Source organism: Thamnophis sirtalis, unplaced genomic scaffold, assembly GCF_051295495.1.
Source record: "Thamnophis sirtalis isolate CommonGarterSnake01/CBP01778 unplaced genomic scaffold, rThaSir2_p1.2 scaffold_9, whole genome shotgun sequence".
Classification (NCBI taxonomy): Eukaryota; Metazoa; Chordata; class Lepidosauria; order Squamata; family Natricidae; genus Thamnophis; species Thamnophis sirtalis.
This window is the reverse complement of record NW_028261389.1, coordinates 23,782,384-23,797,728: the sequence shown is the minus strand read 5'-3', so window position 1 is coordinate 23,797,728 and position 15,345 is coordinate 23,782,384. Positions and strand designations below refer to the sequence as shown.

Genomic DNA, 15,345 nt, shown 5'->3' with positions numbered 1-15,345 from the left:
ATGCAATGCATGTTCAGAAGCGCACAACTTACATTTACAATCACAGTATCATTAATATCACATCTGTTCTTTACAATTTCCATTACTTTTCCCAGTCCATGGATTATTCCTTTATCTGTTGCAACATTTGGGTAATTTATAGGTGCCTCGTTTATGTAGAGCTGTGCACAAAATGTTAACACATGTGAGAGAGATTACTTATAAAAATATAGCTTGCATAACATTTACTCCCATCCCCATTTTATTCAGCCAGAATGTGTAATAAAGGACATTGCATTATAAAACCTTGATCTGAAAGTCTGCAGTTGCAAAATTTACATCTTATTCAAACTATTGTATATCTCTAAGAGCAGATTTTGTTTATTTCTGATCTTATGACTAAAGTGCATATGATTAAACCATGAAAATAAAACTCTTGGTTATCATTGTGCAGCTGGTTCTCTGAACAGCATAATTATGAGAGGGATACCGAAGATCAGACTGATGTAAGAAGAGTTGCAGTTTTTGACTTAAAGACTTACACCTTTTCTCAGTATATTGTGAGGGCGACAAGTGTCCCCTCGCAAAGCATGTGTTGTAATATCACAACATTTTTTCCATCATGAAAGCGGTAACATCTTACGGATGCTGCCGTTTCTGTTAAAAATCTAGTCTCTAGAGTAGATCTCCGAAACTCATCATTGTCGTTTAATGACCCCATAATCTCTTGCAGAGTGGAGTCTGGGCAACTGAATGGAGCTAGTAGAATGTTTTAATGGCTGGATGCTCTTCCTGTTGCCAATGCGGAGTTTTGTTCAGCAGATATATTCTCAATGGGCCCAGAGAGAGAAATATCTGCTTCTCCTTAGGATCAAACTCACAGCCTCCTGATTGTGAGGCAAGAGCTCTACCTCTAGGCCACAGCACCACTCCAGTACAACTCTGAAACTGATGGCTAATAATTATGCTGGGTAGAATGATGGGCTTATATTCCATCATGTCTGGAAAGTGCCAGATATGAAAAGTTTCCTTAAGACTATTTGCCCCCCCCCCCAAAATGACCATCCCACTTCAAAAAATGCAGCCTTGGAATAAGCAGCAAAGCGACATTACAGAGATGACTCCTAGTTAAAGCCAAAGATTAATGTTGATTCATTTGTTCTCAATCCTACTCTCCTTCAAACCCAACAATTAATGCACTATTTAATGTTTACATCTGATGAATTGCCCAATTAACTGAGAGCACAGATACATTTATGGTAGGTAGGGCATCCTCTTGGGGAGTCTGGCGTAAAATCCTGCTTACTGAAACCAATGGGATTTTTCTGAACACTGTCAATTAATGTAAATCTTTTCTACGCGCAGGTGTCTAGATAAATAAATTACAGCAAATTCCATGATAATGAATACTGGCTTCACCTGATCATCATGATTGAAGAATCCTACTCTGAAGGACAATCCAAGCATGGTTGTCTTGAACATTCCATTATGCAGGTCATTTTTCAAGAGCTTCTCTCCCAGGATAATATGATACCGGATCTGATCTTCATCCTGTGGTTTCCAGGAATAGGGATTGTTGAATACTTAAGCAGGGTGTCAAATTTCCATTTTTTCTAATAAAAAGTTGGTTGTCAGCAGATGTTATTACTAATTACCTTTTGACTGGGTGTAAGGATTTTAATTTAGAAAGAGAGAAAGCTTATGGTGTCATGATAGAGAGATGTAACTTACAACAGGAGCACACTTTCTGGATTATCTGCTAAATAGGATTTGCAATTTTTAAAATTACAAACCCCTATTTAATTCAAAGACTCCAATGAAAAAAAACATGCAAGTCATATATTAATTATATCTCTAACAGGAACTTTCTGGAAAAAATCCAACCATTCAGAATTTAAATATGTATAAAACATAAATGCCAGAGCCTATTTATAGGCTTACAATTTCTTTCTACTTGCTTCCCACTGCATTTGGCAGAGAGACAAGAATAGGGTAAAAAGCTTGTTTGCCCTTTTATCAGAAAAACTGTAGAATAGAAAAGATTAAGAGGTTTTTCCTCACCTGTATGATTCTTCCTCTAGAAGGCAGACTCTACATTTCTTTTGGATTTAAATAAAACATGACTTGCATTTGATTCTAAGACAGAAATGTTCTGTCTTCATTTTTATTCAGATAAACTGAGTTTGAGAGTACTGGGTCCACAATGGTGTAATCAAAGGTCCGTCTATTTTTGTATAGGTGTCACATAAAAAACAGATACGACTTTTGACAGCATTGTTGTGGCCACCATCTTGACTTTTTTTAAAGCATAACTGTGGATGCCCCTAATATATCAATTTACTATCTGCTCATCTGTATTTTATAAAAGCAAAGAAGAGGAAGTTAGTTTTAGAAGAATAAGGGATTTGGTTAATAATCATAAACGCAGTTATCACTTTGTTGCACTACTCCTGGTTTTTTTAAGTTAACATTTTTATTGAGTTATAACAGGACTGTCAAACTCATAGCTGGTGGGCTGGAGGTGTTATGCCCATGCCTGGTTTAGCGAAGGGGAAAACAGTTGTGATATGTCACGTGATGCTGCCATGATGATGTGAGTTTGACACCCCTGATTTGTAAAATAAAATAAGATACAAAATACAAAAGAAAATAGGAAAATAGTGGGGAGGAATGTGGGGGAGAGAAGAGTGAGGAAGGATTAGGAAAAAGAAAAAGAAACATTGACTTGTGATTCTCTCTGTTGTAGTAAAATAAGGCATTAACATCAATCACAACTTTTTGTTTTTTCATAATAATATAAACTAACCATTCCTATAGTGTTCCCGATTTGTTTTATAGAATGGTGACAGATTTTTCTGTTCAATCACCATCTATTCTGGATTTTGAATACTCCCCTTAATTCTGTTTATCTATCTTATCATCCTCTTATAATTTATTCATAAATCAATTCATTTGGGTTCATTCTGATGCAGAATTTTGGCAACCCAGAAATAGAAAATGACAAAGTGATCTACCTCTCCTGGGAAATTGATAACAACATGCTTGATGGCTGCAGAAAGCTGCCTTACCATGCTAATTTTATTTGGACCCAATACCAAAGAGCCAAAGACAAATTAAAAATCATGACAGGTAGTCCTTGACCGATGACCACAATTGAGCCCAACATTTATGCTGCTAAATGAGACAGTTGTTAAGTGAATTTTGCCCCATTTTATGACCTTTCTTGCCAGAGTTGTTAAGTGATTCACTGCAGTTATTAAGTTAATAACACGGATGTTAAGTAAATCTGGCTTCCTCATTGACTTTGCTTGTCAGAAGGTCACAAAAGGTGATTACATGAGCCTGGGACCCTGCAACCGTCATAAATGCAAACCAGTTGCCAAGCATCCAAAGTTTGCTCATGTGACCATGGGGATGCTGCAGTTTGTAAATAAGAAAAATAGTCATAAGTCACACTTTTTTCAGTGCCCTTGTAACTTCGAATGGGGATAACAAATGGTTATAAGTCAAGGACTACCTGTATGGAGTTCCAAACCAAAGCCATGGTTCAGTTAGTCAGTCAGTTTAGATAGTCAGAGTTAATGCATCTCACCCAGACACTGCTTATTTAGAATCTCAGAATCTCATAGAATATGCTAACCTTATGCCAGAATGATCATTGGTACCGCCATAGTTTCAATTTTGCTCGTGAAACTTCCCTAACCTGCTCCAGAGTTGCCATAGGCAGGGGGATGGGGAATCGAGCCTCGAAGCTGCATCAAGGAATTTGCACTTCATTCAAAACAATGTGCATCCTAGCCGGCCAAAGTCAAGGCCATCTCCACAGAAACCAGTAATAGCTATGGCCTGCGAAATTGCTTCGTTGGGGAATGTGACTGATGGCACACCTTAGGAGCAGGGGGAAACAGGGTCAGAGGCAAGGTGAATGGGGTCAGAGCTGGCTTCACTTGGTCTGTGCTGACATGTTGCTCCTAATGAATAACTGGATATCTCTTGAAAACTGGCTTGAGGCTCCTGCTTTTATTAGGGCATCAGTTGGAACCCTGACACTATCCTTATGCCAGAATGCTCAGCAGTACTGCCATGGTTTCAGTTTTGCTCTGAGCCATTGGACAGTTAACAAACAAACCTCAGTTAAAGGTATTTTCTTAAGGAAAGGTTTGGGAGTTAATACATACTAGAGATGCTGACTGTTTTTCCTTCAGGTAACTTTCAATGGCGTTATTACTCGGAGCGAAAACCGAGTACATGGGAGAGGCTTCTATTACATTTGCCAGATTGTAGTGCTGTTATGGAAACACAAATGCAAAGTTATGAAATAAGTTTGTTTGATTAATAGGGGGCAATTTTAATAAGAACCTGATGATTTACAATGATATAGTTCCTGAAAATGGAGTAGTCCGGCATCTGTTCTAAGCGAGGAAGCAGTTTTGGCAAAGAGCCACTCAGTCCTCTAAGAGGCGCTAGAACCTGCAATGCAAAAAAAGAAAAAAAGAAAGAAAGAAACCACAACGTCAGATTCAGACAATTCATTTTGCTGAAGTAAGGTCCAATCTACTGAATACCATAGGAAAAGAAACAGTGTTCGGTATATATTTGTCATTCAAGAGATTTTAGAAAATATATTCTGAATTTAGCAAAATGAAAGTGCTGCTAGGGCTAAAAATTTTCGCTTGATTTCCAACAGAGAAGGACAAAGATTCACTTCATCCCAAAACAGAACAGTTTTGTACAAATGCCAAATTCCTAACAAAATGGGTTGGGTAATAATAGGTATGAACTTTGGTCAAAGAAGGGATGCGGTGGCTCAGTGGCTAAGATGCTGAGCTTGTCGATCAGAAAGGTCGGCAGTTCAGTGGTTCAAATCTCTAGCGCCACGTAATGGAGTGAGCTCCTGTTACTTGTCCCAGCTTCTGCCAATTTAGCAGTTCGAAAGCATGTAAAAAATGCAAGTAGAAAAATAGAGACCACCTTTGGTGAGAAGGTAACAGTGTTCCATGTGCATTTGGCATTTAGTCATGCCAGCCACATGACCATGGAAACATCTTCGGACAGCACTGGCTCTTTGGCTTTGAAATGGAGATGAGCACCAACCCCTAAAGTTGGGAATGACTAACACATATGTGCGAGGGGAACCTTTACCTTTTACCTTGGTCAAATAATATCATTATTTTAAAACTGTATTTTATATAGTTTACTAAAAGGAAGTTCTGCTAGTGGAAGAAAATAAATCACAGTTCACAATCAGGCAGTACTCAATTAGAAGTAAAAATGTTATCAAACATTATAGTGAATAAACTTTCAAAAAGTACTGAATGTTCTCCCTGTTGGATGTACATAATAACTCAGAGGCATTTAAGAAAAAGAAACATTGATAATACCTTATCTATTATATGAATAATCCCATTTGTGGCTGCAATATCACCAGATATTATGTTAGCTCCATCAATTAAAACATTCTGGAAAAGAGAGGACAAAAGTGGCTTAATTAAGATGCATAAAATTTGCTGGATTTCTAATCAAAAATGACTAAGTAGGAAATTATCTTTTTCCAAGGCTACTCTAACCCAGACTTTTGTTAGCAAATTGGGTGTGTAATCCAAACGCTTTTCCCAAAAGGCAACTGACTTTTTTTTTCTTGAACTGAAGAAGCTTCTTGGATTTGTTTTGGATTGAATTTGAATTGAAAGCATTTTCAAAGGAAAAACAACTCAAGAAAGCCCAATTGCCTTTTTAAAAAAAGCATATTTAGGACATGCCATATATGATTGAGAATCTGCGTAGACATTTAGCTGTACAATCCAAATGTTCCCTTCTATTTGCAATTTTCCATTTTAAGCCATATCCCTTTTATAGATAAATGGTAAAAAAAATTATGCAAATTTTGCTCCCATTTAATTGTCATCTTGATTTTTGCATCCAGGATCTGGCAGCCCAAATTCTGTAATATATTAAGGTTAACCCTAGATGTATAGAACACAACCACTCTTCTTCCTTTTTCATATGAGATTACAAGATTGGGCTCATTGGTAACATGTACATTGAGTTGCCAAATGTAACACTCCTCTGTGGCTTTCAACAGAAGGAAAAAGTACAAAAAATAATAATGAGGAAAAGCAGTTTCAGCTCTGTGGTCCCAAAGTCACATTTCAGCCTACAAAAGATTTCTCATTTGGCTCTTTGGAGAAACATGTTTAAATTCAAGAATACACAAGTTTAGCATATCTTTTCTTAGCACATAGGAGAGGAACAGCCTAAAGTGATGGGTTGCAGTATAATGGCCAACGTACCCCATCTCTTTCCGACAATGTTAGGAAGTTGTCCTGCAATGTCCTTGCAAATGCATTAGACTGTGTCATGGTTTGAAGATCCTCAACTCTGTATGTTCCATTTAATATGTGATGCCTAATGGGAGGAAGTATATTTAAATGATGTAAAGTATTGATTTGCTTATAGAGAGTTGTGTCTTTCTGAATCCAAAACTCTTAGTGTGGGGCCAATTCACAATTTACAGCAGCACTAATCAAACTATAATCATCTCCATTATATAGTATCTACAAATATGTTCTTCTACCTAGGTGGTAAAGTCTTTTCTGTAAATGGGGCCCCCTACTATGTAGTTCCCTGCCATAATTTCACAGTCCTATGGAAGGTAAGTAGTTGAATGCACTGTTATATTTCCAAGTAAACATTCACATCTTTTCTATGCAATGTCAGTCCTTTTTTGATTTCATCTTCTTGACCATGCTTTGTTCTTTTCATTTTACTTCATTTAGTTTTGTTTTTTCAGTTGTTATGGTATTTGTAGCCTGCCATAACTTTCTTTCATTATTAATATTTAATTCTTATATCACACTGAATATTGATTTTTCTCTCCGAGGTAACATGTATGGGGAAGTCTTTTCTTTTGAACCCCCACAAAAACAATCCTGTGAGGGAACTTTGCAGAGATGGTATTTACCAGGTTCGGACCACTTCTGGAGAACTGGTAGTGGAAATTAACTATCTATTAACTATTAACTATTATCTCTTAACTATGAGAGGAGTCCTAGTAGATAACCATTTAAGTATAAGCTAGCACTCTGCTACAGCTTCCAAACAGAGACTGTATCAAGATCTGAAGTGTTAGTACTGCTTTATACTGCTTTGGTAAAACCACACTTGGAATACTGCATCCAATTTTGGTCACCACCATATAAAAAAAGATGCCAAGAATCTAGAACTAGAAAAATTTCAAGGTCCCTTCCAACTGATTCTGTTAAAATAAATGAATACGCCTATGACATACTATGAGCTTTCTGACTAAAGAAAATCTTGAAACTGGATCTTAGTCTAGCATTTTGTTGTTTCATGCCAGCAAACTAATAAATGAACTGAATGTTCATTTATGAATAATGGATGTTCAGGGAAACATAGAAAAAGACATCTGAGCTGCTAAAATATGGGTTGCTTCTCAGGTGTTGTCCTATTGCATCACTGAATCACCATCGGGCTTGAAAGCATACCTCTGATATAAAAAGACAAAAAACAAATTACCATATTTTTCAGAGTATAAAACGCATCTCCCCCCCTAAAAGAGGGTGAAAATTTGGGTGTGTCTTATACACTAAATGTAGCCCCACCCACCCACCGTCCCCCACCCTTTGACCTCTGCCTCCCAGCAATTTACCTCCTTGCAGCAAATGGGGAAAATGGGGCTTGCGGAGGCTGTAATAGGCTATAGCAATCCCTGAAGCCTGAAACAGCTGATGATTGGGAAGTGTGCTTACATTGAAACTGAAACTTGCTGTTTGCTCCAAGAGGCAAATTGCTGGGAGGCAGAAGCAAAAAAAAATATCTTGTGCTAATCAGGCTGTTTGCTGAAAGAAGGGAAATCAATAACTATAAATGCATATAGAATGTTCAAATTATTAGACTTATTTTTTAAACACTGCTTTATTATTGTTGTACACAGCTCAACAAGATGAAGAAGCTTTTTAAAATAAATACTTGATCTGAAGAGGCCCAGTGCTAGTGTATATTCTTTTAAATAGCAGAGAATAACTATACTTCCAGAAAGCACATCAATTTTAACAGCATCTGTACAAGTATAGTCTGAAATGTAATACTACAAACAGTGTATATCGTCTGTACTGTTTGCTGTTTGTTGCAAGGAGGCAAATTTCTGGGAAGCAGAAGCGGATTTTTCCCCTTGTTTTCCTCCCCTAAAGCTAGGTGCATCTTATACTTTGGAGCGTCTTATACTCTGAAAAATACGGTAAGTGATACAAGACATTCATAGAAACTTAACTCCTACCAGAACGAGAACCTTCTAATTCTGAAGTAAATATAGTAGTTATCTCCTCGCTTGCCCAGGGGAGAAAAACAAATACATTTTTGCTAATTTTATAAAATTGAATTCTGGGTTCAAATACAATGAAAAAAGAAAAATTTTCTTTGACTTGAACTTCAGGATTCCTGATCATTTCATGAACCTATAGATTTCACGGTATGAGTTCAACATTTCTTTTTTCCTGACTTTTCAGTTTAGTGTCTTGCCCAAGGATATTTTGGATTCCAATACTTCACATTCCAATATTAAAGATTGGTAAAGATCAACAGATGATGCCACCTCTTGTGATAAATCTTTAGATGCTGACCACAGTTGTTCTGAAGTCAGGTGATGCCTAAATCATTTAAATTAAATTAAGTTATTTCTAGTCAGGATGTAAAGAAAGGTTTAAGACCTAAAAAAGTATTTTAGAACTACCTAAAAAAATGTGGCATACCTAAAAAAATACTGTATTTTTTGGAGTATAAACGCACCATTTTCCCCTCAAAAAATAGACTGAAAATCTGGGTGCATCTTATAAACTGAATACAGCATTTTGTGCCTTCCGAAACCCCACCCACATCACCAAAATGGCCATGAGTAGCATTTAGGAGGCTTCCAGAGTGCTCCTGGGGGCTGGGGAGGACAGAAATGAGCAAAAAATGGCCCCCCCAGGAGCACTCTATAAGCCTTCTAAAGGCTATGCATGCCCTTTTTTTTTGACAAAATATGGGCCTGTTTTTGCAAAAAAACAGGCCATTTTGTGCTCATTTTTCGCCCACCCCACCCCCAGGAGCACTCTACAAGCCTCCTAAAGGCTATTCATACCCTTTTGTGGAAACAAAACGGACCCATTTTTGCAAAAAACAGGCTGTTTTGGGGAGGTCTGCAGAGTGCAAAAACTTTTTTTAATTTGCCTCTTCAAATTCTTGGTGCGTCTACTCTGAAAAATACGGTATTTTCTTAGGGACGCCATAACTTTCCACCTTTAGCTCCTCTTGCTAATGTGCAATTTGAGTGATGACTTTGCAGACAAATGTGTTATAAGAATTAAGGTTTCTGTACAGTGTAAAAGAATTTCAAACTCTATATATGAAATAAACACAACAATAATTATGACCAAAATACTTTAACATACTTGGTTAGGAACAGAATGTTGTCTTGGGATGTCCAAAAAGCAGCTGTATATTGATCCAAGTTTTGAATAGCTTGCCGAGAAGGTGCCAGGATAGTTATATTGCTCATATCTGTCAGCAGAGTTCTTATTGGAGATGTCTGGAGGCACAGAATAAAATGAATTGTTATTACTAACTGATTTTTTTCCCTACAGGTGAGGAGGATTCCATTTTTTAAAATTATTATGCAATAGTAAGATAAAAATGAAAGGACTTCAAAACTACAACAGCGGTTGAATGTTGAGAATTCTGAAAATCAACGAGACCTTTTTAGAAGCAAAGAATCAATGTCAAGCAGTTGAAGTTGTTTTTACAGTAATTTTGATTATTATATTTAATTTTGAGGGGATGTGTGGCTCAGTGGCTAAGACGCTGAGGTTGTTGATCAGAAGGTTGGCAGTTCGGCGGTTGGAATTAATAGTTTTGAAGAGTTACTCACATTAAACCATTCATGAAAGCCAGCTGTGCCTGACAGAGAAGTCAATTCCTAAACAGGAAAAATAAATAAATTACCATTAGCAGTCATTATTATCATTATTCAGTGATGTACTTGGTATGTATAAGGGCTCATAACAACTGGCTTCCTGATGCTTTGGTAGAATCTTCCTTTGTACATACAGTTGAGTTCAATTCAGGAAACCTCAGGATCACTAAAATCCTAATGTCTAAGAAAGAATTCCTTTTTCCCCTCTCTCATAAGAACTGCTTATTAACCTAGAGCTGTGGTATTCTCTGGATGACTTTATTGGCACTTACACAGACATGTATCCCTGTATCTGTACAGACATCACTGAAAAATTCTAGAGCTCAACTGCATTTTGGTAGAAACACTGCACATATCTGAAAAGACACCCATTATTTACCTCAGTTCCTGCAGCAGACACATTTTTAGTATAAGTCTGCCTGTGAGTGGTTGATGAGTGGACCATTAGTCCCCTCACTGAGTAAATATCTGAATAGTCAGATATTTACTTGAAGAATACAGTTACAGGTTCTTCAATTTTTTTGGGTTTCTACAAAACATTGGTTGATGTGTAACAATATGTTGTTGAAAAAGCAGGTATATAATGGTACATCTAATAGCAGGGCCAAGTCTATAGGCATCCACACAATAATGACAGAGAAAGGATAAGATCACATGTATATGACACAGTGCAAAACTCCAAACTTCTATAGTTGGAGTGTCCATTTCCTTCACTGAGTGGATCTCTAACGTTAGAGATAGAAGAAGCTTTAATAATTGTAATATACAGTACATAATTATAAGTCAGAAATGTTATTCTGTGATAAGATTTAGAGTGATTCTCTATGCCACAATTTGCAATGACTGATGATTTGAATGATGAAGTGCTACTTGAAGCGTGGAAAGGAGATACAGAATGTGGGGCAGATGACAGCATATGCCAGTGATGGTGAACCTTTTCAGCACCGAGTGCCCAAATTGGTATGTGCATCGTCCAGCTGGTCTTTGCGCATGCTGGAGCACCGGAAAGTCAAAGACCAGCTGGCCAGTGCACATGTGTGTGCCAGAAACCAAAAAAGCAGCTGACGATGGCGTGGGTGCCCACAGAGAGGGCTCTGCATGCCACCTCTGGCACACCTACCATAGGTTCTCCATTATAGGCATATGCCTTTGAATAAGGTGTATAGCTACCAAAAGCTTGTTATTTGTTGCAACGTTGGCAGATTTTAGTGCTACATCTTGTTATTGCTGGGTATGGGGAGAACCTTTAAAGAAATGATCCCATTCAATAAATAAGGAAATGTCCAAGGGAGAATTGGTATTGTGGAAGGTCTTTGTACTGATGCTCTTGTAAAGGGCATTCTTCAGTTTTGCAAATAAATCTTTAGCTGGTTGATCCTGACTATAAAAAAAAATGAGAGATGGGATTCCAACTGTTATACATAATTCACTCCTGTTGGATAATTGAGGCAGTCCACTAATATATTCTTGGTATAATAAAAGTTTATAGGGGTAAAAATAGCATCTCTGGTGGTGCACCAAATACATGCTAGAGTTATGTGCAATAATGTTGAATATCTAATCTGATCCTATTTATTCAGATAAGAATAACAAATGGGTGGGGAACGTATAGTTGAAAAAGTAATAGAAAATGATTAGGTTAAAATATTGTAGGATTTCCAAATACAAACTGATAAAGCCTTGTGCATAATACACCAGATGTAATTGTTGAAAAGAAGAAAGTGTGAAACATTGATGTGGGGATAGCAGAATAGAGACAAAGTTTTGGAGAAGATCACAAAGTATCAAGTTTTGAAAATTGAATTAGAAAGACCTCACAGAAGTGATACATATATATATACTAATGATGAAACCTTGTCTCTCATATACATTCCATGATTAGTCCCAGTGATGAAAGATACACCTACCCACCACTGCATCATGTTACACAGAAAAATATACAGATGTCTTCTGTGGCCTGGAATGTCTCCATCAATTTCAACTTGGTACACAGATTACTTACTCTCTGGAAACAAATAATGGGGTAACACCCCCCCCAACACCCCTCAGGGTGTGTGGTCTGTTAAGATACAGCCTGCTGTGCTCTAAAACAGCTTCTACTGTACTGCCATAAAATGGCTTCTAGTGTGCAGTGCTGTGGAGTTGCCATGGTAATGGCTTCACAGTACTCCACAAGGGGGCTCCCTCTGGTAAGGGGGTAAATCCAACATGAAAAATTGCAGCGAGGTTCATGGAAGGAGGATTGGGATAAATAAATACCCGGGCAGCACCAGATTATCTGCTAGTAGTTGATAAAAAGATTAGAAAAAAATCCCACATTTGTCTGACTAGATAAATGTAAACACAGTCAGAAAAATGATTATAAGATCACTTAAAGAATTTTTACTCACATCCATAATGTTGCCATAGCATATACTGCCATCTCCCTCATATCCCCTTGAACACACACACTTCCAGACTCCAGACATTGTGAGCTGACAAACTGCCTATGGGGAATAAATTAAACATTTATTATAGTAAGTTTATAATAAACTAAACGTTTGTGTCTATGAATTCTTTTTTTTTTTAATTAAATGTTTTATTCATTTTTCATTTTCAATTTTGTACATTCACTTATATACTGGATGTTTGCAATAATAATAATATAATCGTAAGAAAAAACAACAAACAAAAAACCCCAATCTAAACACAACTCATAAACCCAACCTATCACTTTCACACACCCCTTCTTCTCCCCCTCCAACTTTCCTTTCTCCCTCCAACGATCACCCCTCCTACTTCCCTTTCCCCTCCTATCTTCCTTTCTCGCCTTCCTCACCCTCCTTCCCCTCTCATCCTCCTTACATTCCCCTCTTCCTCCCTCCTTACTTCTCCCTCTTCTTTTCCTCTACTTCTCACTATGGTGCATTTCTCTATTCCTTACACCCAAAAAAAAGGAAAGAAAAAAGCAATAAGAAAAAAAAAGAGAAAAATAAAAAGAAAAGATAAGGAACAACAGTATACAAGTGTATTCTTCTTGTTCTATATATTGAAGCTATATCTCCACCCACCCACCCACCCCCAATGAACCCCCCTCCCTAACCCCCTCCGACTTCCCAGGTCACACACCCGGCACAGTTCAGTACCATTCACCTTCAAAATATCTTATTAACAATAATAATGAAAATAAAATAAAAAGAACACTCCGAAAAAGAAAACAAAAACAAAATAGTAAATAAAAAAAATTGAAAACTCTTTTGCATTATGCTCAGCCTCCCATCATTCTTAAAATTTAAACAGTGTGAATCATTCCATTTATATTTTGTCCTCGTCCCTTACTTCTTTGATATTTACCCCCCTCTTCCTGTAAAATCTCCAGATAGCCTTTCTTAACCTTATATTCAGATATTAGTTTATACAAAAATCAATTTATCTTCATACTTTCGCTACTCCTCTTCCTATCCTTCATTTCACGTCTCCATTCCTCCCAAGTCCAAATTGCATAAGATTAGGATCTCGCTCTTCACTTTAAAATCCTGAGCTTTTTATATTATACTTCATACATGTGAATTCGTAAAATATATGCCCAAAATTCATACCAGTTCGTTCAATCCCAAGATCCCTTCATCAATATCCCGCTCAACCTTCCTTTCTGCCCCACATTCCATTCATCCCAAACCGCAATTCAAATAAATCTTAGTCCCCGCTTTCCTCACAGAAAACACTTCATGCGCAGTTTGGGTTGAGATTCAAATAAGTCTTGTAAAAGTCCCGTATCAGTACACAGCTTTACCATTTCATACAAACAGAAATCCTAAAGTTTTAATCAGTCCAAAAGCTTAGAAAGTATTTTAAAGACGTCGCTGGATCTATATTCTTTACTCTTCTGTCCTTCCGGAAAGAAAAGGCAACCCTCTGCCTTATAACCACGTGTCCCGCTGCTTTGAAAATATAACTGAATCCTCAGTTTCCGCTCTTCTGCCTCTCCAGTAGGGGGAGAACAACTCCCTCCTTCTTGTAGCCAAGTGACTTGCTGCTTGTCTTTCCTTCACCTTGTCCTTCCGCGTTTCCGAGTGAGTCAGGAAGCCCCGCCTTCAGAGTTTTATAATAAAAGTCCCGAGCTTCCGAGACAGAATTAATACGAAATCTTTGATTTTCAAATGTAACTGTGATTCCAACTGGAGCTTCCCATCTATACTTTATTTGACGATTTCTGAGTTCTTGGGTTAAAAAAGTATAACTCCTTCTTGCTTGCAGCATCTGAAGCGGGATATCTTTAAAGACGAACAAATCGTGGCCATCGATTCGAAGCCTGCTATTATAAAGCTTTTGTGAGATCGCATTTCTGGCTTCTCTTGTGAAAAAATATATAATTATATCTCTTGGAAGCTGTCGTTGTTCTGCTACATGCGAATTTTGGCGATAGATTTTTCGAATATTCCAATCAAAATTAAGTCCTGGGCCTCCCACCACTTGGCTGAAAGCTTCTACAAAAGTCTGTTTCAAATTTTCTCCTTTCTTTTCAGGCAATCCTCTGACTCTTATTGCAAACGCCTTTGTATTATAATTTATCATTGTAAATTGTGTTTGATTATTAATAATCTCTTGTTGTAAAGCTTGAATATTAGAAGTCAAATTAAAATTAGTCCTCTCCAAAGTTTCCAATTTCGTCTCCATTTCTTCAACATAATCTGTTAAAGTAGACGTGACTTCAAACATATTCGCATTTATCTGGGCAATTTTGGTATGTATTTTATCGCATAAATCCAACACAAATTCTTGAATTTCTTTTCTAAAGTCATTAATTATTTGAAAGAGAAGCTCCTGTGTCAAGAAATCTCCAGTAGATGGCGTAGGAGACAAAGGCAGCGATTTGGTAGCAAGTTCTTTAAGCACGAGGGGGGAGGATTTTTTTGCCTGTTTAGACCTGGGAGACATTATAGATAAAATCTGAGAATAGACAGATAAACAGTGTCTTCAGCTGGCCAGTTCTCAATAAATTATTTGTAGATTTTGCTCATTAATGAGTAGCGGTCTCCGGGGAAATAAAGCCAGTTAGTTACGTCATCAATCACCAACACAGTAAAAACGCCATTTTGTATCCCAATTGCGCAGAGAGGTTCAAAGGAAAAACAAGGCTGGTGTTTAGATAGTTAAAAAAAAAAACACATCACAGAAGTGCGACCCGCTCGTATTATCTTAAAAACAATTTATCATTGTCCTGAGTGCGGGAGTCGGCTGTCTAGGGCTGCAAAAAGGCAGCTGCGAAGAACTGGCTGGAGATAAGAGCTCAGTTACGCTGGATCATTCTCTGTTCGCAGCCCAAAAAAAAAAAGAAGAGGGCTGTGAACTACGAATAAATCCTAACACCTGAGCTTCTGCCTGTCCCTTTCTGCCAGAAAGGGATGATATCTATT

General features: G+C 37.4%; 1 protein-coding gene across 1 annotated transcript in view; it reads right to left on the bottom strand.

The window, feature by feature from the left end:
• STAB2 (stabilin 2) overlaps positions 1-15,345 on the bottom strand; it is a 100,894-nt gene that overhangs the window by 44,562 nt on the left and 40,987 nt on the right. Inside the window, exons 27-35 of the mRNA XM_087723073.1 lie at positions 12,340-12,435; positions 9,905-9,952; positions 9,429-9,565; positions 6,270-6,384; positions 5,361-5,438; positions 4,351-4,449; positions 4,158-4,265; positions 1,399-1,530; positions 33-161 (exon numbers count right to left, since the gene is read on the bottom strand). Coding sequence (XP_087579199.1) covers positions 33-161; positions 1,399-1,530; positions 4,158-4,265; positions 4,351-4,449; positions 5,361-5,438; positions 6,270-6,384; positions 9,429-9,565; positions 9,905-9,952; positions 12,340-12,435 — 942 coding nt within the window. The remainder of the gene's footprint in view (positions 1-32; positions 162-1,398; positions 1,531-4,157; positions 4,266-4,350; positions 4,450-5,360; positions 5,439-6,269; positions 6,385-9,428; positions 9,566-9,904; positions 9,953-12,339; positions 12,436-15,345) is intronic.